This window comes from Calliphora vicina, chromosome 1, assembly GCF_958450345.1.
Source record: "Calliphora vicina chromosome 1, idCalVici1.1, whole genome shotgun sequence".
In the NCBI taxonomy this organism is placed as follows: Eukaryota; Metazoa; Arthropoda; class Insecta; order Diptera; family Calliphoridae; genus Calliphora; species Calliphora vicina.
Window position 1 is genome coordinate 150,941,405 of NC_088780.1, and position 25,608 is coordinate 150,967,012.

Consider the following 25,608-nt stretch of genomic DNA (forward strand, 5'->3'; position numbering starts at 1 on the left):
GATAATTTTGAAAATATTATACTTTTACACAGATTATATTTTCAGCTCTTTTTGATAAGTTTCGAAAATTCGAACTTAATTTCGAATTTTCGAAACTGGTCTAAAATTATATTATGGACATTTTATATCACAATATTCCCAATGTACGCCCAATTTGTTAATATTTTATTATATTTCTAAATTTTGAACTTGTTTTAAATGGATAATTTTCAAAATATTATAGTTTTGTTGTTATATTTTTAGTGTATATTAAATTTTTAGATGTTTTTAAGAATGTTTGAAAGTTCGAACTTAATTTCGAATTATCGAAATTGATTCAAAAATAGCTAAAATATAATCTGGGTAAAAGTATACAAAATTTTACATTACAAAATTATATTTTTTTAAAGAACTACAAGTTTGAATTTTTAAAAAATTTAAATAGGTTTTTACAGAATTTTTGAAAATTCAAACTTAATTTCTATGTTTTGATATTAAATTAATTTAAATTAAGGTCCCTGGGGACCTTTCTCATTTTTAAATTGAAATTACTCCTTGATAGTCCATGGGAAGTATACGCGCCCCTTACATGTATTCCAAGGAAATTTTATCTAGAATCGTTTAAAAAAAATCATAGCGATCCGACCAATAGTTTAGTTTCTATTGAGATTTTAATGTGTACGGGAACGTGTGAAAAGGTCCGCTGTACTGAAATTTCAACAACAGTTTTTTAGGCTTTTTTCATATAAAACTCATAAAAAATTAATAATGTTATATATAAAAGAACATTTTTTTCTAACATTCAATATACATGTATAATTAGTAAATAATAAATCAAAACAAACAAAAATGCTTAGAAAATGCGTTTTCATATAAAATTCCCTAAAGGTGGACCTTGTACTTCGTATAAGGGCAACGGATGACTCAACCGTCGGAGGGTTAAAATATTCGAAAATTTAATATTAGCTTAGAATTTCCAAAATTGATCTGAAATTAATTTACGAAGATTTTACGTCACAACTTTTTGAGCATTTAAAATTTCAAAGAACTTAAAGAATTTGAAATATTTTAGCATGTTTGTTAATTTCAAACTGTCTTTTAAGTTTCGAAATTGTGAGTGTAAGGATTTATGGACTTATTACGTAACAAAATGTGAAAAATTAAACAAAATACTTTTGATAACAGAATTTTCGAAATTAGCTTAACGAACACAAATCTGTTTAACACTTCCGATTACAAGTGAGCAGTAAATTTGCTTTCTTTGGAAACGATAAAGAAAGGTATTCGAAATTCGTTTTAAATACTATTGGAGAAAAAACTAAACACATTCTTTATTATTGTTATTGTTTTAATATTAATTTAGTTTACTTCTTTTATTACTCTTTCATAAATTACGAAAAACAAAACATAAACATATGTATGTATGTAGTACGTCTTACATTTAAGTTTAATAGTTTTTAATTATCGCCTTAACAAGAAGTAACTAACTACTCACTCGCTCAATGCTTTTACACGCACTTGTAACTTCGAAATTGAAACTCATTGCGTGTGTATAAAACTGACGAAATTGTATGTTGAGTTCAGTGCGTTTAACTTAAATGTGTTTTTTTTTTCAGTTATCTTGTATAAAATAAAAATATTTTTATTTTTTTTAGCATTTGATTTATTTTTTTATAGCCCAGGAATATAAAATTGATATTTGAAACATTGTTGTGCATTAAAGTGAAAATAAAATTAAACAAAATGACTTTTTCACACATGCTATAGAAGACTTAACTGTTTAATAAAAAATTAACTAATTTTTTTGGAAGAGAAAGTTCTAAAAAATTTTAAAATAAAATTGAAATTAAATAAAAAGTCAAACATTTTTTTGTTTAGAGAGAGATTAACATTAAAGTATATTACTTCATATGGATATCACGCAATTTGTTTTGAGTCTCTTAGAACTGATTGCGCAATGTTTTAACAGTTTTAAAAATCAAAAGTTAAACATTTGTTTTAAATTAATTTATTTTTGCTTTTTATCTAGCTTTAAAATTACTCAAAATCGTATCAAACTTCAATATCCGTTGTAACTGTCAGAAAATATGACATGCGCTTGTTTTAAATGGATAATTTTCGAATTATTATAGTTTAATACTTATATTTTTAGTATAGAGTAAATTTTTAGCTGTTTTTAAGAATGTACGAAAATTCGAACTTAATTTCGAATTTTCGAAATTGGTTAAAAAAAGCATTAAGAACATTTTACATTACAAAATTCTAAAAAAATAAATTCAAAGAAGCAAATATGCGTTTTTGAAATATTTTAAAGAATATTCGAAAATTTGAACTTAACTTTTAAAAATATCTAAATATGGAAACTCTTCTCTTACTTTTCTTCTATAATCCAACAGTCCACCATTTCGTTTAACTTTAAATTAACAATATTTTATTTACAAAATTTTTCTATTGAATTTTCACTTGTCACCCATCAAGTCTGACAGCTAGCTGCTGTAGCAACCAACTGCTTGAGATCATGCAAATTTCTAAAAAAAAACTTTGTTATCTCAAGAAAGAAAAACTAATACTCCCAACATTGTTACTAGCATCATTCATGTGGTAAATACTTTTTTGTTTGGTTGGTCTACCAATGTATGACATGAGACATGTTTACTTTTTATTAATAACAATGTGTGTTTATTTTTCTATTTGAACAACAGAATTTTTTTTTTAAGAAATAAAAAAAAAAATTAATGCAATTTCTGCACAAAGTCTTAGAAATTGTTTTAATAATTTTAATGAAAAGAAAACAAGTCTTCTTAGACAATATTTCTACACAATCGCTCAATGGTGTTTTAAATGTTGAGTGTTGGAAACAATCGGTAAGGTTTTTAATGGACCCAGTGGGAAAGACAGAGAGTTTGGGGTCAAAATGTTTATAAGAAATTTTTAGAAGTACGGGTGCCACTACATCCGTTTGGAAAGCAAAAAATGTGTATTATATTTACACCAATTTGTCATATTACATTATATGTATTTAGGTTTTCTTAAATTTAATGTTCTAAATTCGATGTCGATATCTTCATTATGACTCGAAAGTCTGACATTTACTTTTCTAAGTCATTATTTTTCAACTGTTATTTCGGTCAAAATGGACTGCGAAAAAAGTACGTGTAAAAAATACTTAAAACTTTTCAAAAAAATCCAAAATGGACTTTCAAAAAATAACAAAAGATCTGAATGTTCATCGTCACACTGTTTCCAAAGCCATTAAACAGTATAAGGAAGACTTGAACATTGACAGGAAACCTGGATCAGGAAAAACAAAAGGCAAAACAAGTCGAACAACTCTTTCGCAGAGCACCGAACGAACACTTCTATCATAAAAGCAGCTCGTAAAGTTAAATGCTTTGATTGTTTTGTGCGCAGAGGCAAGCTAATGCTGGGTTGAAGTTCAGAAAGTTCCAGATTGTAATGCGTTAAAGAACTTAGAAGAAATAGAACAAGCGGAAAAATTTAGGTCAATTTAAAAAAAAATACATGATGAAACTTATAGACTTTTCACCAGTCAAGTATTTTAATGGACGAGGTAATGTTCAAGAATATTACCGGAAAAAATAACAAACAAAATTCCCCAAGAAGTTTCTTGTGTGGTAAGCTATTTGCAATTGTGGCAAAATAAGCCAATCATTTGTGGCATCAGGCACGATAAAAGCAGAAATATATGTTAAGGAGTGGCTACAAAAATGGCTTTTACCTTTCGTAAAACAGCTCAGAGTGCCTTCATATTTCTGACCCGATTTGGCATCATGCCACTTTGGAAAAAAGGCCCTTGAGTGGTATTCAAACAATAATGTCAATTTTGTGCCACAGGAGGCAAATCCACTCAACTGTACAGAATTTCGGCCTGTGAAAAGGTATTGGGGCTCTTGTAAAAAAAAAAATAAAGACAACAGGAATGGTATGCCAGGAAATGTGTGATTTTAAGCGTAAATGGACCACATCATCCGAAAAGGTAAATCTTTATTAGGAGGATTTCCGGAAAAAGTGAATGAATTTATAAATACCGAGTAATATGCCAATATTTTAATGTGAGAATTTTTATATTAAACGGTTTAAGTTTTGTTTAACTTTATCATCATCCATGACAACGCAATTGTATTTTTTGATCTCATAATTTTACTATCAACTGATCGGTTCGTAATAAATAGATATTTTAGCTACCATGTTCTAAAACTTCCTTATTTGTTTTCACGCTAAATAATTTGTCTTCGATCCAATTCAGTCATTATTCAAAATAGTTATTTTAATTTGATTCTGATCTAGTGAACGCTTTCAAACGCTTGACATTGCGTTTGATTGGTGGGACATATTGCTTCGATTGAAAAATAATGTATAGAGAAATTAAACCGTAGGGAATAAACTTTAAGAAATTATAAAGGGGTGTTTTTAAGCCCAATAGAATCTGCGAAAGGGTTAACTGTCAAACGAAGTATCATGCTGCGCTCACTTTTTAAAATTTATGATCAGTTTACTTTGGGAAATCATAATGAATAGACTTATCCAAATTTACGTTGAAAAGCCGTCATCGAAACATCACAGCTTATAGGCGACTATTTTATCGCAAAATTGTTTTCAGCGAATAAACCAAATTGCCCCATATTTAGTGAGACCAAACCACAAATCCATTACATCCAGAAAAATGGAGTGTTTGGTGTGGTTTTCACGCTGATGGCATCATTGGACATTATATCTTATAAAATTGGTCATCCAGAATGCCAACAACAAGTATCTGCCAGTTGATTCCTCAACAAGCAGCGTCATTTAGTTTGTGAGGAGAAATTGGAAAAAAGTGAATTTCATCTGCTCATTAAGCATTATTTTTTGCAGAGAAAAACCATCACTCAAACCAAGGCTAAGCTTGATAAAATCTATGGGAACTCCAAAGTGGTTTACTGAATTTCGCTGTGGTCGTACAAGCACGGAACCTATCTGAGGTCTCGATACTCAAAACAATTGAAAAACTTCAAGATATGATGTTGGTCGATCAGAGATTGAAATTGCGATAGATTATGGAAGACATAGGCATCTCAGAGGGCTCAGTGGTTTCAATTTTGAATGATCTCTTGGGTATGAGAAAGCTTTTCGCGTTTGCTTGCAATCGACCACAAACGCAATCGTTTGACATCTTCGAAGTTGGCATTGTTCAGCTACAATATGGACGAGTTTTTACACTGTTTCATAATCGAGGACGAAACATGCATCAACCACAACACACCAGAGACCAGACAGCAGTGAAAACAGTGGGTTTCTCGAGGTAAATCGGAGCTAAAGAATGGCAAACAATAAAGTAATGACAACCGTTTTTTAGGATGCATACAGTAAATCCACGTCGACTACCTTTAAAAGAGTTAAACAATCAATGCCAACTTATAAAGTCGATTTAATGAGGATTTGAAAAAAATTACAAAAATTAATGAATTAAGCTACGAATTGATCCCTCACCCCCTCTATTCTCCGGACTATTTCTTGTTTCCAAACCTAAAGAAATGTCTCACCGGAAAGAGATTTGACTCCAACGAAGAAATCATCTCACAAACAAATAACTATTTTGATGGCCTCGGCAAATCTTAGTTTTTGAAAGGGATAAAAAAAATGATAGAAGCATGAGAGAAAAATGTATAGAACTCAAAGGATTGTTTTTATCCAAAAACCTGTATTTTATTCAAAAAGTCAGGGCCTTATTTAATCGCCCTCGTATATCTTAAGAGTGCACAGAGAATCGAATTCGGTTTTATCAACAGACAGTCAGTTGACAAAGAAGAATTTCGGTTAAAGCAACCAAACTTTTGTTATCCATTTTAAAATTTTGTACCCACAACTGTAAAATTCGGTCACTAAAGCTACATTTCCGCATACACCGTAATCGGCACCGAAAACGAAATTCCATACATTTGCACCGAAAAAAAGATCGTTTCAGAACATTTTTTCGGTGCAAATGTATGGAATTTCGTTTTCAGTGCCGATTACGGTGTATGCGGAAACGTAGCTTAAGGTAGAATCATTCGATTGGCAACAAATTCGGTTGCTATAACGAAACTGTTTTCTCTGTGTGTAAATATCAAAAATGCTTTTAATGATGATACTGTTTCTAAAAAATGCATTAATAAAATTGTGATTTATTCCAAGTACAAAAATCACTTCTATAATGTAATAATTTTAAATTATTTTTAAACAATTTTCAGTTCATAAACTCATTCAGTAGATACTATTTCCCATTGGGTATCTAATTTTATAGACCTGTTAGTTTATATATTTCTTACACTAGGTGTGTAAGTTTTTATGGTCTTAACAAGTTCTCTGGTTTGTTGTTTGGAGGAAAAACTAAAAGTAGCGCTTGAAACATCTTTGCAACTAAAACAAGACGCCAGTAGATGTTTGAATGCGGTTCGTGTTGCAAGTCTTAAGCGGTTAAAATAATAGGAAAAAAAACAAAGCAAATTTAAAACAAAATATTACAAAAGATATAAGAAAAAATACTCGTATTTTAAATATAAAAACCAGTGTTAATTTGGAAAAGTTTAAAAAGAAAATATTATCTAAGCAAAAAAAAAATAAATATTGAAATTAACAAAATATTCAATCAATAGAAAAAGAAGTGTCATTGAAGTGCCTAGAAAACAAACAAATAAAATAAAAAAAAGAAATAACAAGTAACAAAATGTTGTTTCTTGTTTAAAGTGTGTGGGTCAAGTTTATTAACCCACTTTACCTTTTAAAGGATTTACAACTGCTGCTGGCGCTGTGTCTACAAAAACAACTACAACAACAGCAGCACAACGACCTTAAAACCATAAACTTGTGGTGGTTTGCCAAATGGTTGCATTTACATTTGCAACGCAACGTTACATTTCATCTGCAACTTAAGCCGCAAAATTTAATTTAAAAAAAAATGTTTTTGCATCTCCTGCTTGTGGATTTAAAGTCGCAAAAATGTTTGGGCTTTTTTGGCTGTCTATTGATTTGGCTGTTAATGCCAAACATTGTAAAAGGCAAGTTCAATTACTTCATTTTTCTTAATGTTTTACTTGTAGTCACTTCAATGCTGCAAGTTTATTACTTGAGTGCCGTCATAATTTAAAAAAAGAAATGTTTTGAAAAGTTCATATTATGCCCGTTTTTCTCTATTGCCTCATCCGTGGCATTCATTCGTACATATCATTCAATTCCACGTAAATGTTTTATTGACCAAACTGGACTTGTTCATGTTCAAGCCGCATTTGTTAGTTTAGTTCCACGAAATCTATGATGAGTTACATTTACATTACGATAACTAACAACACCAAAAACCATTTAGACCCGTACTCCATCCGTCCATCCATCCAGACTGGCTGGCTGAATGGTTGGCCTGGGTTGGTTGCCTGTTTTGTGTGCGTGTGTGTGTCACTGATTTTAATCCATTATTTTTGTTTGTTTTATTGCAAACATGTTTGTCGCTCCAGTCTTTTGTTTTTGTATAGTGTGTGAATGTTTGTTCAAAATGATCCGTTAAGTAACCTCGTTTTTCGATTTATAAACGTACATGTGTTTCTACTTGTTTCACAGTGGGGTCTGGAGAATTTGATTTTACAAAACTTTTTTTGTAAAACGGAAAAAATATATTTTCTTTGTGTTCTAAAGCCCAAATTTTTAAATAAAATGTTCGATCATCTCACATAAATAGACACATTTTCTGTTATTATAGAGATTTGTTAAATGAATAAAATGTTCTATGTATTATAGTTACAAATGAGAGACATAGATGCAAATGCTGTAATCTCCATTTATTTCTAAAACTAATAATAATGCCATCTAATTACATTTGATGAATTCTTGTGTCAATACTAAATTCGCTTTTAAACTACTTGATGTATGACTTATAAATACAGGATTTACAATAGATGGAGCATCTTTTGACGCGGATTTTGTTTTTAATAACTTATATGTCTTTTTGAAGGACACATAAGTTATTAAAAGCATTGAACATTGTAAACAACAAAGTTTTTTTATTGCTTCGAAAATGTCGAATTTTGTACCAACGAATCGCATATGCGGAAGTTTTGCTTTACTTCTTTAATTTGAAAAAAAAGTGCCGCTGAAGCACACCGATTGCTCACCAAAGCTTATGGTGAATGTGTTCCCCCGGTTTCAACGTGCGAGAGATGGTTTTGCGGTTCAGAAGTGGTGATTTTGATACTGAAGGAAAAGTCCGCACAGGCCTAAAAAGTTTGCAAACCCAGAATTGCAGGAATTATTCCATGAAGATTGATGTCAAACTCAACGAGATCTTGCTACATCATTGGAAGCTACACAAGCAGCAATTTCAAAAATTTTGTGAGTAGCAGGAGTAGCATACGAATTGAAGCCTAGAGACCTTGAAATACGATTTTACATGTCCGAAATTATGCTTGAATGCTATAAAAGAAAATAATTTTTGCACTGAATCATTATTTGCGATGGTCAATGGATACATTACAATAACTCGAAGCGTAAGATATCGCATTTGAAGCCCGGCAATCCAGCTGAATCGACACCAAAGCCAATTATCCATGGCGCTAAGGTAGTGCTCTCTTATGAGCTGCTGAAATCTGAGAGAACGAGCATAGGCCGAAAAACGCCTAGACATGAAGCCGTAATATACCATCATGATAACGCTAGGTCACATGTTGCAATACCTATTAAAATATATTTAGAAAGAAGTGGTTGGGAAGTTTTGCGTCACCTGCCTTATATCCCAGATCCGACTAATATTTTTTTTTTTAAAAAAATGACAAATAACACTCAGGCAACTAATATGCCTATATATTAGTTGTGTTACTTTCTTCGGAAAGGGGATAGATTGTGGAAGGAAATTTGGTGAAAGGACTAATATTTGTTTCGATGGATGCAGAACACTCTCTCTTGGATACGCTTTAGTTCAGAACAGAGTACAGGGAAATTTACCACTGATATTTACCAGTAATAGAAAATATTAAAATAAACAATTCGGATAAACTAGAAAAATATTTTTACACAAAATGCTCAAAAATCGGTGGTAGTATTATATTTGTGGCTATATTGGTATAGCACTTTCCAAAACTCAATTATTATTTTTTTCTTCTTGGACCAGCACTCAGTGGATGACCCCTACTCATGCAAAGCATTGTATTGGAACTAGGAAAGTAAGTTATTGGATGGTGGAAAGAGAGAATAGTGTTTGTGGAGATTCGATTTGAACTTTCCTACATTGAAAATGACAGGAAACACTTCAGCGGGAAGTTTGTTCCACATACGTACAGTACGGCTAAGAACGAATTTTCGCTATGGTGTGATGTGCGATCCACTGGCCAATCGACCACTAAGAGATGTGTTTTGAATAAAAAACGTGTATTACGGAAAAATCTGTGGGTATAAGGAACAATTTCCTTAATTGCATCAGAACACATTCCATTGTAGTATCGATAGAAAAGTGAAACACAGCCTACATTGCTACGGTGCTCCAGCAAATAAATTGAATTGTATACCCTACATTCACCAATAGTCACCTTCGAACTATCCTGTATGCTGTCGTGAAGCTCCAAAATAGACTTTGAAGCACCGGTCCATACATGGGAGTTGTATTCCATTTTCAGTCGGATATAGGTTTTGCAAATAGTGAGCAGATCTTGAAAAATGTGTTTAGACGAAATTTTTTAGAACATCAAGTGCGTCTGATTCCACAATATTTTCACCACCTACAAATACAGATGAAGAGACATGGAAAATAGCGGCCAAAAGTTTCTAACTTTTGACACAGGCGGAATTTTTTAATGCTGTTTTTTTGTTTTGTTTGATAATTGACTTTTTTACCCTTATTTTGGTACATTAATTTGTGACGGAATGTAGTTATGATTGATAGTTATTTTCTTAACAATTATTAGCCAGATAGTAAATAGTCTTATCATGGCTCAAGCCCGACCATATAATACCCTACACTAAGAAAATGAGCAAAATCATTTTTCTTTAAAATTTCAATAATTTATTTTCGTGAATGATTTTCTTAAGGGGGCCATGAAATTAGGTCATCTGATTTATGCCTATATTGAAGTTATTTGTGTTGAATTTTGTGCATCATTTTCGGAAGCGGGCCTTTTATAGGAGCTATAACTAATTGTGGACCGATCCTTGTGAAAGAAATTTTGTGCAGATACCTATATTAATTAAATATTTATGAAGTATAAAGTTAAATTTCGGGAGGACATTTAATATGCTTTGTCCTTGGGCCGAAAAAATTTTATGTACCAAATTTTATCGAAATATCTTCAAAATTGCGAACTGTATTTTGTTTACAAAAATGCATTTATACTATACAACATTTAAGGTGGTGTAGAGTATAAACACCAGACTTGAGTCAGAAAAATGTATCTAGCTCAAAAAGAGCAAAAAAGCACAAAACGAATTGGGTATGTAAATAAAGGAGAGAGATATTGAATCTCCCTGTTTATAGGGAAAATGTTTACATAGAGTCCTGAATTTTTGGCTTCTGAGGTTCTCAGGTGTTGGTTGAGTTTAATATGAGTTTTTAAAACTAAAAATTGGCGCCAAAAGAAAAAGACTTTTGACCGTTATTTCGAAATTATCTATCTATTGCCATCACTTTACTTTTGCAGGATTATCGGTATTGTCACAGTCGTAGTTTTAATCAGTATAAAATCAATAAATTCTTTGTTAAATCTATAAAACATGCGTAGTTAGAGACATTTTTCATATTAGATTGTAGATAAACAAATTTTAACAACTATTATTGTTATTATTTTCTCTAAATATGAATAATATTCATTGATATCCCTAAATGTTGTAATGTTAGGCATCTTAATATTTTTTAAGAGCATAAACTTTAAATTAGATTCATTCTTAATAACAGAATTTTCTGCTGTGGCTTGAGTTGAGTGAAAAAAAATCGTTTACTTCAACCGTAATACTTCTTTGCCAACTGACTATCTGTTGCTAGAATCGAAAAAATCTATGGATATAATAGAATGATTAAATTTTTTTTTATAACGCTTATTAATTTATCGAATCTGCACATCTCATGATTCAATTAGCAACAAATTTGGCCATCGAAACGAACCTGAAAATTGTAAGTTTTAGAAGAAAACTTATGAAGTAATTTCCGAAAATTCCCGACAACTATTTCCCGAAAATTAACAAAAAAAATATTACCGGGACATTTTTCCCGCGTAGGAACCCTAATTGGTACTTTTTAACGTTGTTAGCCTATTCCTTTTTATCAATTGTCGTGACATCCAAAATACAGGAAATACGCCGACAGGGTATGAAGTGCTGAAAAGGTTAGCTAATGGACGAGCTAACGTCGAAGATCACTGCTTCAAGGCTGGTATGTCATCTGGCCCAGGAGACTTTCGAGTGTGGGCAGTGGTTGAGCACTTTCCGGCAAGTGAGAATCACTTTCACTTAAATAATAGTCTAATATTAATATTTAATACTTCTTTGTAATTACGCTACACCCAGTGATATGAATTATATAAATTTTGTTAAGAATTTACACTAAGTTACACTGTCCGATACTTGTTTCTGAAATTTACTATTATCATTAATTTTAAAGATTAGTATTTATAAATAAAATAAGACAAATGATATACTAATTAACTTAAAAATAAAAATAATGCCCTTAAGATATTTTGTGTTGTTTATTTTGAATAGTGGTTTCAAATCTATTAATTAATCATTTAGTTATTCCAGATTTTTACAGCTAAATTTTGTTGATTTGACAATATTGCATAATTTGTCGTCGGAGTTCTGTTAACACACTTTTCTCAATTAAACAAAAATAACGAAATGACTATTTAAAAACTGTAAAAATATAATTAGACTAACTTCCAAAAATGTTATTTAAGATACAATAATAAAATAAACGTGATTCAAATAATGGTGAATATTTATATTTCTTAACATAATATTTGTTTTGTAAAACTTAATTGCCATTATTTTCTTTTCTTCATACCACTGTTCGTAAATGCGCTATAAGTAAAGTGCTTTTCAATCATTATTTTTCTTTTTGTATTTACAAGCTTTTAAATCCATGATATTAAATTGGGATGGATGCTGATGGAGATGATGATGTTGCGATTGTTGTCATGTCCCGCTTCTGGTTTTTCTAGTATGTATTAAATCATAGAAAAATACAATTATAAATGTTTGAAATAATAGCTTTTTTTTTGGTGTCTGTCGACTGAACGATCAAAACTTGTTGCAAATCATACACTCCACATGAACAGAGCAATCAATGAACATGTTTGGGGCCTTTTACTTGTCTCTGATGGATAATTTGGTGGTTTATTATAAAATGTATATAATTTTTGAGTAATTAACGCCTTAAGTTGGAATTTCTGTTACAGAAATCCTTCCTGAAATTTTGCAACAATATGCCAGTAAATACAGACATTAAGTCAACAGAAATACTGTTACTTCATTCAAAACATGTGAGCTGATTATTATCTGTTAGTTTGGTAAAGGAACAAGTTTTTTTTTAAAAAAAAAAAGAAGGAATTTTAAGACTTATGTATATCGAAATGTGTAAAGACTTTATTAGAAGATTTTATTTAGAACATTTTCCTTATAAAATCTCAGTGACAGTTATTGATGTATAGACCTCAATTTAGAGCATCTTTATTAGTTAATATTCCTGTTAGGCTTCTAATGTTGTCCTCAATTGGAGTTGTTATGTGGCTGGTTTGGTTTTATTTTAGTTTTTGTTTTGTGTTCACTTTGAAATTTAGATTATTAATAAATTGATTATTTTATATTGTAACGTTTTGAAAGATGTAGCAGTAAACTTGATTGTTGTTTAAAAATAAATAAAATATTGCTGTGCACTAGTTTTCAATAAACGATTCATTCGATCAATGTTAGTAGAGTGAAAAGAAAAAGGTTACTGGAATAATAGGCTGAAGATGGCATGCAAATACTAAAAATGTTCCATAAATTTTAAAATCATTTACGATTTACGTTATGTACTAAATTTATTATTATTACACTTGTTGTTAAACAAAATAGTGAGCATGAATAAGTATTATCAAAATTGTATTAATGCAATGGAATTCTTGTGTTATTTTGCAGAAATATAAATTACTCAGCAAAAACTTTCATTACAATTAATGTGTTAAAATGTCGCTTTTTTCAAACATATTCTGGCAACATATGCATTCCGAGCTCATCTTTTTAGGCCAAGAACGAGTCAAGCTAATATCGGATAATCTCTTCCAAAATGAAGCGTGTCCCTGAGAGAGCGTTCTGCATCGATCAAAAACAAATAGTAGTCGGACGGGACAAGGTCTAGACTATAAGGCTGGTGAAGCACAACATCGCAACCACTTATTTCTAAATAGTTTTTAAAATATATTGCAATATGTAGCCAAGCATTGTCAAGATGGAATATTACAGTTTCATGTCTTGTCGCTTATTCTGGATGTTATTCGGCAAATGCTCACTTCAAACGAATCAGTTGAGTTCGTTACAGGTTTCATGTGATGGTCAGGCCAGATTTCAGCACCTCATAATAGATAGCACTCTTTTGGTCCCACAAAATACAGAGCATTACCTTAGCACCATGGATATTTGGTGTTGATTCATACGATATCTTACGCTTCGGGTTATCGTAATAATTATTTGGTGCAAAAGATTATGTTCGTTTATAACATGCAAGGAGCATTTCAAATTTCAAAATCGTCTTTCAAGGTATCTCAGCTTCAATTGCCCTGATGTTTAATGAATCCTACTGCTTGCTAACTTTTTGAAATTGCTGATTGAGTAGCTCCCAATGGTTTTGCAAGCTCTTGTTGAGTTATACAACAAACTGCATGGAGTAATTCCTCGAATTATTGGCCTTCAATTTTTTTGGACTGGTCTGGGCGATCTTTTTGTCTTTCGTGTCAAAATCAGCACTTCTGAACCCAACAAACCATCTCTAGCACGTTGAAACCGGTGGAACACATTCACCATAAGCTTTAGTGAGCAATCGGTGTGCTTCAGCTGGTGGTTTTTTTCAAATTAAAGAAGTAAAGCAAAACTTCCCGAATATGACGATTCGTTGGTACAAAATTCGACATTTTCGAAGCAAGAAAAAACTTTCTTGTTTATACACTATAACGTTCAATAACTAAGTGAGAATAAATCACTGATATGTACCCTTCAAACTGACATATAAGTTATTAAAAACAAAAACCGCAATTCAACGGTAATATACTTCTGGAAAGCTATTGCCGGTATAGGACGGCGGGAAAATCTCCGAGGTTTCATTCTGCAATTCACAGAATCTATACAGTCTCGTCGCAGAATAAACCAGAGCGTCCAAACTCAGGAACCAGATTTTTCCCTAGCTTAGCCATAAAATATGCAAAAAAGGATTCTGATACCACAAAGATACATCGAGCTCCCAAATCGGCCCGTTCGTCAATTTATTTTAAGTTCATATATGGAATACAACCTACACGCAGAGAAAAAATATAGTTGGGCATGGTTATTGTAACCATTTCAATATTGTTACAAGTTTTTTAACTATATTATAGTCACAGTAACAATTTACATGATTGTGGTAACCATAATATGGTTAATTTACGAATCACATGATTGTATCAACCATATATATGGTTACAGTAAACAAATATATGTTTGTGACAACCATTCATATGATGAAGGACTTATCATATTATGTTGCTCTCAACTTAAGGCTTATCATAATCTGAGAACAACATATTATGATAAAATTATTCATCATAAATATGGTTGCCACAAACATATATTTGTTTACTGTAACCATATATATGGTTGATATAATCATGTGAATCATAAATTAACCATATTATGGTTGCCACAATCATGGAAATAGTTACTGTGACTACTATTGTTAAAAATCTTGTAACACTATTTAAATGGTTACAGTAACCATGCCCAATTATATTTTTTCTCTTAACCTTTTCCTCAAGCATTCTCTAGTGCTGCTGAAGATGGCTTAAGTGATAGTTTCAAAGATTGAGTTATATTGCTCAATGGAAATTGACCTTTGAAAATTTGAATCCCAAATACCCGTCCCAGTTTCGCCATTTGCCTGTTTAGATCTGACTGTGAAATGGATGTGTAAAGGTGAAATGTGAAATTGGAGTCGATCACAAGTGTAGGTCAAATTATCGTAACCATAATATTAATTGTAGTGGATCATTATAGGCATTTATGCCGTTGGCAGATATAAAACGACGAGTCCAGTTGTAGATCTTGTCAAGAATAATCCCAATGCATTTAAACACTTAAGAGAACTTAATGATCAGAGATTTGAGTCTTGTAAATGACACAAGGATTGTCTTGGTGGGTTGATTATTGGTTTTCGTTCGTTCTACTCGCACCATTTGAAGATTATATTAAGAGCCTGCTGCATCCTTTATAATATCGTTACATCCCTATACCTCAGGTATAATTAGATCATCGGCGTAACCATATGTACGAAAACCTAAGTCATTAAGTTTTTCCAAGATTCACTGTAAAGGCGATAATACGTCAAACTTGGGGAGCACCTCTGGTTACTCGATATTCTACATAGGACAATTTTTGGATGCCAGCATTTTCTCGATAGATAGATCTACCTAATGTAACTGTCGAATTGGTTATAGATTGGTTTCAATATAAGCCACTGTCACCGACCTTTGATATGAAGACCACTTTAAACTTCCTTTCGGCAAAGATACCATTTATGTTGTTCATCAAAGATAACCATGAAGAAGGTGGAGCTAACGTTGCGGAATGAAATTGCAACAAAACAGAAAACGCTATACATATTTGTTTCCAAAGTTAAAACAAATAATTTATAAAACCTTTATAATGTATTATATTCATGTACTTTTGTGGCAGTTAAGAAGAAATTTATATACAGGTGTTGAAAATACCGATGTTTGCACTTTTTACAGTTCCTATTTGAGTTTCATAGTCTTGTTTTTCTCGATTTTTTTTAAATAATCTACAAAAATTCTTCTATTTAAAAAGGTCCAAAAATCTCAAATTATTTTTAATTTAAAAAAATATGGAAATTTTTTCACTTTAGAAAGTCTGGAATTTCAAGGGTGTTGGAAACACCATAATCATCTGGGCGTGACAGTTGGATGATTTAACAGTTAAGAAGAACTTTCTTTTTAAAAAAATAATCTCTGATGTTTCTTTTTATGAAATGATTAATTTTGTGTACACACTTCATAATTAATTAGAATTGATGGTAAAATCAAATTCCAAAAAAGTCAAAACTTCTAACTTACATCTGATTGATATATTTTTTTAGAAAAAAGATTATGTTCTACTTTGTTCTACTTTTGTAGAGTAGATTATTTTCTACTCTACAAAAATGATAACCAATCAAACAAAACAAAAAAACATGAGTTAAGGCTTTTTCTTTCAAAAATTCTTTGACTTGACATAGGGCTTTTTTTGAAATCGTTACCGGAATAAACAAAAAACGACATTTTTAAAAAAAATTAGTTACGCCTTTTTTATATTAAGCCATCGATTTACTTTAAAAAAAGTCCACTTCTCTGCCTTTCTCTGCCACTTGATGTAAAATATAACAAATTGTTCCCGATGATAATTGATAAAATATGGAAAAAATTACAAATGTTTTTTCAAGGTAGTTCTTTTTTTGTTGACATTTTGAGATAACTAAAAGCCAGATTTTCAAATGGGGTTTTAAACATAACGTAATTCAAAATAAGTCTTCAAAATAAACACTAATAGCTCATATTCTTTTTCATTTGGCCAGTGTAATTTGTTGCAATTTCATTCCGCATACGTTATATTCACAGGTAATGATTCATCGAAGAATATCCAAGAGCAATCCAGTGACGCGTATTCCTCATCCGTTATGGCTGCAACCTTAATTGAGTTAAATCACTAATCCATCAACTCTTATTTGTCGTTTATTTCAATAGTAGTATTAGGATCTAGTGTTTCTAGCACCGATTCTATGACATCCATGGAAACCTTTTCTCTAAGCCTCTGAAAGGAAAAAACGTTAATGGGGAAGAGATTCAATAACACTAAAATGTATGCAAACTATTACAACCGGAATGTGTCCTAGCCCTTAGGCATAATTTTTATTTTGATTAATATTATTTGTACGCTTAGGTTTTCTAGTGCTAAGCATTTGAATTCATCAAAATTTAATCCCATTTAAGGATAACAATTTCCGGTTTATTACATTAAACCCTTTTGTTACAATTATTACATTCAAACATAATAAATATTTTAGTTTTGTGTTAATTTTTATGTTGTATGCTTACATTATTTCGTGCTCTATACATTTAAATTTTACTTTTAAACATAATGCTAGCAGTTTTTCCGCATTTTGAACAAAAGAACAACCTGTATAAATGTTAATAATTTAAATAATAACATTATTATGGATGTATGTCTTCCTATCATGCAATTGAGAAAATGCGTTTTATTATGATTTCATTGGGTTTTTAAGTATTAATTTCGCTTAAAAAGCGAAAGAGTTTCACAACTCAGACGGATTGTTTTGATTGTACACAATTGAAATGAAGTGAAAACAATGTAATTTTTAACAGCAAATCTCTAAGATCGTGCGAATATCTGGCAAAAAAAAAACATTGCATTCGTCGCACAATTTAAACAAATAAAAAAATGAATTTTTTATTGCAAATATTTTAACTTTTTCCTTGCCTGAAATAAGAAAAAACATTGAAAAAATAAAGATGTTTTGCATTAGGGAAAAAGACTAAAAAGAAAATTTTTTGCTATACAAAAAACTTTCTACCACCCACTGCAGATAATGAAGATATTTTTTTGTTGCTACTAATCACACCCGCATGGCACTTTTATTAATATTATAAAGCAGCTTCTTCATTAAACTTGATGCACATTTGTATTACGAGGATTGCAACACTTGTTTAAAACAATGCAACCAACAGTGAGTGCATCTGCATTTTAAATGCAGACATTGTTTTTATTTGTTTTGTTTTTTTTTACATTTTTTTTGGATGGCAACATTTTCATGTCTTCTTCAAACTGCTGGCAGTTTTGTGAAATATAAAAATATTCATGTGTCTTTATTTGTATTCGTTGTTGAATGTTTATTGTTGTAGTATGTTAAACAAATTTTCCCACCCTCATGACATAATTAATTTAAAAGTCTGTTTTTATATGTGTTTTTTTTTTTGTTTAAAGAAGTTGCATCCGTTTGTAAATATGTATTGAATTGCTTCCAATTGCAAATTTTTATGTAGTTTTAAGAAAAATTATAAATACAATAAAAATGTTAACAAAATGTATAAATATTTATGTGTATGTATGTAAAAATAGTAGGGTGTGCTGAGATATTAATTATAAATTAGGGTTCTGAAAAAAGCCGAAATTTACTTTTTGGTCGAATAAAAGTAGAACCATCGATTACGTTATCCCGAAAATTTTAACCTTTCCCATCTTTTTGGCAACATATGAATTGCGAGCCAAAAGAACTGCTCATCATTTGAGGCCAAGAACGAATCAAGCCAATTTCGAATACTCTGTTCTAAGGTGAAGCGTATCGCAGAGAGAGCTTTTTGTATCCATCTAAACAAAAAGTAATCGGATGGGGCCAGGTCTGAACTATAAAGTGGGAGAAGCAAAACTTCCCAAAACCTTAATTCTAAATAGCTTTTAACAGGTATTGCATAATATGGCGGTTTCATGTCTGGCCACATATTCGTCAAATGCTCGCTTCAAAGGAATAAGTTACGTTCGGTACAGGTTCCATGTGATGGTCTGGCTAAATTTCAGCAGCTCATAATAGATAGGACTCTTTTGCTTCCAGCAAATACAGATATTTGGCTTTGGTGTCGATTCGGCTGGTTGACCGGGCTTGTCATATGATCTCTTACGCTTCGTGGATGAATCCTGAAATTGCCACTTGAGTAGCCCCCAATGATTTTACAAACTCTTATTGAGTTATACAATATTCTTCATGGAGTAATGCCTCCAATTCAAACTTTTTTGGCTAGCCTGGGCGATATTTGTCTTACGTGTCAAAATTAGCACTTCTGAACCATCTCTCGCACGTTGAAACCGATGGAACACATTCTGCCTAAGCTTTGGTGAACAATCGGTGTGTTTCAGCGGCACTTTTTTCTAATTAAAGGAGTAATGCAAAACTTTCCGATTCGCTGATACAAAATTCGACATTTTTGCAAAAAAACTTCGTTGTTTAGTGCTCAAATATTAAGTGAGAATAAATGACATATACATATATACCCTTCAATATGACATACTATAAGTTATTAAAAACAAAAACCGCTTTCAAAAGATACGCCATCTATTGTTAATCCATAAGTCATACTCGCAATATGTTTAAAAAGTTTTTAAAATTGAATTTTTCCCATCATTCTCATTCTCAGAATAGGATGAAAAGTTGACTTTTCGGTAGCAATGGTCGAAAAGTCGACTATTCTAAAATTTGAAAAGATTGAAAATTCGACCCTACTGCTCTGAATCCGATTAGATTTGGACATGAAAAGGAAACGTTTTGCGTTAAGCCTAACTAGACTACATCTTAGAAACCTCATAATCGGTCATTGGCCGGTTGGCAAACATGTTAGAAGGTTAAGACTTTCCTACAACGATTTTTGTAGAAGCTGTTATGATGAAGAAGAATAGGAAACGACAGAACATCTTCTCCACAGAAAAAATTATATTTCAATTCAAACATTTTTCCCATATTGAACTGGTTTCAATTATTTCATAATTAAATCAAGTATTCATTTGCTCAAAAACAAAATTCCTTGATATTTTCTATTGAATTTTGAGTTTTGAATTTGATTATTTTGACAATTGAATATACAATTTTCGTTATTGGTTGAATTTCAAATACAAAAATTATTGAATAGATAATTTTCGTGATTGAAAACACATTTTTGTTATTTTTTGTGTTTCAATTACGAAAATTATCTATTCAATAATTTTTGTATTTGAAATTCAACCAATAACGAAAATTGTATATTCAATTGTCAAAATAATCAAATTCAAAACTCAAAATTCAGTAGAAAATATCAAGAAATTTAGTTTTTGAGCAAATGAATACTTGATTTAATTATGAAATAATTGGAACCAGTTTAATGTGTGACAAATATTTGAATTGAAACGGTTTAAGAAATAGTTTTTTCTGTGTCTACCATTGTCCTGCTTTTGATGATCTAGGATTAAACGAGTTTGGTCAGCGAACACTTATGGAAACTATTTGTCTATTTAACTGCAATTTGAGCAATATCCACGCCTTTATTAATGCAACGAAATGGCTTGAAAGCAACGTTACCCAGTCGGATTAGAAGAAATTGGAATAAAACGGTATTATAAAGGGACCTGAAGGGTATACAAATATTTAAAAATTTGTTATAAAATTCTGAAAATAGAAAACAAAGTATGTATATCTTTTATGGTATGAATTGGGCACATATCCCGCCCTGAAAAACAGCACCGCACCATATTGCCACTGCTAAACTTGACTTATTTAAGTACTTGGGCTCCAGTCTATTTCCACTCAGTCGTCTTACAAAAGTTCTTCCATCTCGGTCTCTTAAATTGTATTTGGATTAATTTTTCTATAAGTAAGAGATTTTCGCGGTGCGATAGCAACCAAGACCAGTCTCATTTGGCCTGCGGCTAACAGTTCGAGAATTAATTTTCAATTTTAGATTATTGATCTCTCTCTCAATCTCTTGCTATCAAATACTGGAGGTCCACATCACGCGTTTTACGCTTTCTCGCATTCTACGCGGCTGTCAAAAAAGTTAAATCAATGTATTTGTACGCTGCAAGTTACAAGTACAAAAGCGTAGAATGCCATGACGCGTAGAATGCTTAAAGTAAATCTACTTTCTACTTTTATAAGCGTCACAAGCGGCGCACGAACATGTCAGCTGATTTTGACAATTTATATTCTTTTTTTAATGCGTATTTTTCAATTTTAATAAATTGAAACAAGTTTAATGGTGAAAAAATAAATAAAAGTTGCTTCAAAAGCATCGCATGTAAATTGAAGCGTAGAATGCGAAGTAGGTATGATAAACACGCAATGCTTTGACGCGAAGACGCGTAGTATGGACCTCCAGCTTTAAGTAGTTTTACGAGGCATTCCAAATTATGAGTTTTTACAGTGACTTTATAATTTTTAAACTGCCAATATATTGATTGTATATTTATCACAGATAGTTTTTGCTTCAATCCAACAAAATTTCATTTCCAATTGTATTTCAGAAATTTCTAATTGTATTTCAGGTATTTCTAATTATATTTCAGAAAATTCCAATTGAATTTCAGAAAATTCCAATTGAATTTCAGAATTTTCCAATTATATTTCAGAATTTTCTAATTGAATTTCAGAATATTCCAATTACATATATTTCAGAATTTTCCATTTATATTTCAGACATTTCTAATTGTATTGCAGAAATTTCGACTTGTATTTCAGAGTTTTTTATTTATACTTAAAAAGTTTGTAATTGTATTTCAGAAATTTCCATTTGTTTTTCAGAAAATTCTATTAGCAAAACCATTGGAAATTTCTGAAAAGCAATTGGAAAATTCTATAATACAATTAGATACTTTTTAAGTATAAATTAAAAATTCTGAATTACAATTGGAAAATTCTGAAATATAAATGGAAATTTCTGAAATATAATTCGAATATTCTAAAATTCAATTAGAAAATTCTGAAATATAATTGGAAATTTCTGAAATACAGTTAGAAAATTCTGAAATACAATTGGTTTCATTATTTTTGGTTTTAAACTTCTAACAAAAAACGTAAATCATAAATTGTTTAAGGAAATATTTGATAATTTTGAAATGTATTATCATTTCAACTACTGATATCAAAAACGTAACTCCATTGCGTTTTAACTGCAACTTTAAATCAAATAAGAGAGTTAAAACGATAAAAATAATTGAAATATGTTATAAGAAAATGTGATAAGTCCACTAAAAAAGCACTTATAAGTCGCTTGTAAACTGTGATTATTTATCATTTTAAATCACACCAAATTAGTAATAAACTGCATTGACAGATTACAAAAAATTTTAAAACCTATGATTTTCTGTCTCCTGTAAAATTTGTGAAAAGGTACTTAGCATGTTTGCACACTAAGCAGTATCATATGGATGCTTAGAAAATGCCTTTATTTTCGCTAGCCACAAATGTGTGCCACCCTAATATACATAAGTATATGCATGTAAGCATTCTCTTTTCTGATATTAGGTACTTTACTTTATGAAGTGCGATATAATTAGTAAATTTTTCTCAGTACTATTGCCAAGAATAGTTTTAAATTTGACAGATTACCACGACGATTATTTTTCTATCATTTGTTCAGCGTCTATTTGTTTTTATTTCTGTTTTTTTTTGTAATTTTTTTTGTTTAAAAATGAGCTGAGATGTGTAATTTTCCCATTAGTAATACTCTCAAGATTTTTTTTGTTATTGTAACACTAGTATTTAGAAATTTGCAGTACCAACGACTTTATTTTATTTTTTATTTTTTTGTGTCATTTTCCTTCATGGTTGCATATTTTATGAGATTATTTGTATGCTATTGTACGAATATCTGTCAGATTATTGTGGTGGATGTGCTTTCCTTGATTATAAGATTTGTTTTTATTTTCTTAATAATTTTCAAAGAAATTTCTGAAAAAGCCATGATAAATTTTGATAAAGTAGGTGAAACTTTTGCTTGTATTTGTTACAAGAGAAATTTTGCGAAAAATTTAACAAAATAATTAGTAGTTTTCAATGTGAAAGATGTTGTTTAAATGTAAGCTATAAAAAATAAAGGGTTTCCTTTTCAGTTTTGCTCAAAATAATAAACAATTTTTAATATTTCGGGAATTATTCAAAAATAAATTTATTTGTTAAGTAAATGTTGGGTTAAGGAAACTGATACGGAACCATTCATTTATCCATTTTTTCTGGCTAAGCAGGATTGAAAAAGGCTAAATTTAACCCAAAATTATATTTCGAATAAGATTATTAAAACTTCAGAGAGATTTCCTAATGCATTCTATGTTATATTAACGATGGTAGCCAACTTTAAATTGAACGTTCCTTTTAGGATATATTTACAAAACCAAATAAATTTTAACCAATCTGTCCTCCTATTTCAGGTCATCCCGGTTGTGCATTTCACGACGGCGTTTCAGCAGAAAGTGAAGGAGTACGTTTCATTCGACTGCGTGAAGATGCCGAAACCGGTAAAGAAATTCTCACACTTAAAGCTTATCCACGTTCAAAAATCGCTCTACAAACTGCCGATAATTCGGGAGATCACAAATATTTTGCCATACGTGAAGTAAATACTACCTCAGTGGTAGTAACGCTGACAAGATCTCTGGAAGATCTTGTGGACAGAGATGTGCCAAAAAATCTATTAAAATTTCGCATAGTATGTGCAGCAAAAAATGAGAAACTGGAGGAAGGAAGTTATCTGTCGGTGACAGTGTATATAGAAGATGTTAATGACAATAAACCGGAGTTTCTTAATACACCCTATATAGTGGATATCGAAGAGAATACCCCACCCGGCACTATAGTGTTTGAGGGTATACAGGCATTTGATCGTGATAAACCCAATACACCCAATTCTGAGGTACACTTCAGTATGTCTACAGTGCCAGAACAATTGTCAGCCGACGGCAGTCCATATTTTGCCTTGAAGAGTCCTCATAGACCCTTGCTGATTTTGAAAAAGGAATTAGATTTTGATAATGGCATACGTTTATTTAGTTTGCCGCTGTTTGCCTGGGATCGTGGTACCCCAGCAAATCAGGTCAATACTACCATCACTATAAATATTAAAGATGTAGATGATTTGCCGCCCAAATTTACCGAGGGGGTGTATCGTACCAAGATTAATGAATTTTATCCCATGACGGTGAGTTTTGTTAATTGGATAATTTTTGTCAAAAGCTTATGATTATAATTTTCTAGGGCATGCCTATTAGAATACCTTTGTATTTTGATCCACCCATAATGGCTTTCGATCAGGATTCTTTAAATGCCACTTTAATCTATGACATTATATCGGGCAATGAACGGAAATTATTTCGTGTAAATCCTCATAATGGCGTCATGTATTTGCAAAAGGAAATCGATTTGGAAGAGGAAAGTTTGCCGGGGAATACGTTTGTTTTGCAGATAGAAGCTAGGCAAAAAGATAATCCTTTGAAGAAGGCTTTGGCAAGGTGAGTTAATGTAAATTTGGCTATACGTGTGCATCAATAATACTTTCATATTGTTATCTTTTAGAATCGAAGTGGAAATCCTTGATCTAAACGACAATGTTCCGGAATTTGAAGCTGACTTTTACAATATTTCCATTGTGGAAAATTTACCCACCGGCTTCAGTGTCCTACAGGTGAATGCTATCGATCGTGATCAAGGAGAAAATGCCGAATTTCTCTATAATCTCAAAGAGGAACCAGAGGCAAATGGGGCTTTTCGCATAGACTCCAGATCTGGTTGGATTACCGTACGCGATGATCGTTTGCTAGATCGGGAACAACGTAAAGCCGTTCACTTAGAAGTAGAGGCTTTGGAGAGAACACCCTCCTACATGGAAGATATAAATCTCAAGAGACCCGGACCAAGTATGGTTAAAGTGGAGATAACGCTGCTCGATCAAAATGATAATACACCCAAATTTGAACATGGAAACTTGTATGAATTTAAAGTACCCATAACGGCCTCAGTGGGTTATGTGATCGGACAGGTGGTGGCCTTGGATCCAGATGAAGGACCCAATGGTATGCTGTTGTATGACTTGCAGAGACCAAAGAAAAGTGGTTACATACCATTTCGTTTGGATAACAAGAATGGCACCATCTATGTGGCTGGACCATTGAGGAGGGGGAGAATTGCAGTGTTTGTGGAAGCCAGTGATCAGGTCAGTAGAATTTGGAGTTGGTTTTATAATTTTAATTTATCCTTCAACATCGTTTTTTTATTTTCCAGCCTCTAAATCCTTCCGAACGGCGTTTCTCCTTGGCCGTTATTACCATTGAAGTGTATGCCACCATTGACGATCAGGCTATTGATTTCATAGGAGCACCTTATGAATTTTGGGTGGGAGCTAATGCTCCTTTGGGCACCTCAGTGGGTCAAGTTCGTACCACACTCATTTACGATGGAGAAGATGAAATTATGTATGATCTATTGCATACCTATTCAGAAGGAGTACCCTTTGCCATAGAAGAAAGATCGGGTATTATAACTGTAATAAGAGAATTATCGGAATTCAGTCGTAAAATCTATTATTTTGAGGCCGTGGCTAATTATGTGAGTTATACTAAGTCATTCTCATATTTTAATATATAATTTTAAAATCCTTCACACTTTTAGCTATTTGCCAACTCCACACAACCCTTGATTATGTCGCGTAGTTCCCAACCATTGACTACAGTACCTGCTCCCGATTTAACTGATGAAGGTGTATTAATAACAAATGTTACCATACATGTGGTAACAAAACCCGAAGCTAGAGTTCCCTTGAGACCGGTCATAGAGTAAGTTTTACTAACTTATCTTTGAAAAATAAAATCCCTTTAATAAAT

General features: G+C 31.6%; 1 protein-coding gene across 1 annotated transcript in view; it reads left to right on the plus strand.

Moving 5' to 3' along the window:
- Positions 1 to 25,608, plus strand: part of Cad89D (cadherin-89D) — a 54,714-nt gene that overhangs the window by 19,015 nt on the left and 10,091 nt on the right. Inside the window, exons 2-6 of the mRNA XM_065503314.1 lie at positions 23,164 to 23,930; positions 23,987 to 24,240; positions 24,305 to 24,941; positions 25,010 to 25,333; positions 25,397 to 25,560. Coding sequence (XP_065359386.1) covers positions 23,164 to 23,930; positions 23,987 to 24,240; positions 24,305 to 24,941; positions 25,010 to 25,333; positions 25,397 to 25,560 — 2,146 coding nt within the window. The remainder of the gene's footprint in view (positions 1 to 23,163; positions 23,931 to 23,986; positions 24,241 to 24,304; positions 24,942 to 25,009; positions 25,334 to 25,396; positions 25,561 to 25,608) is intronic.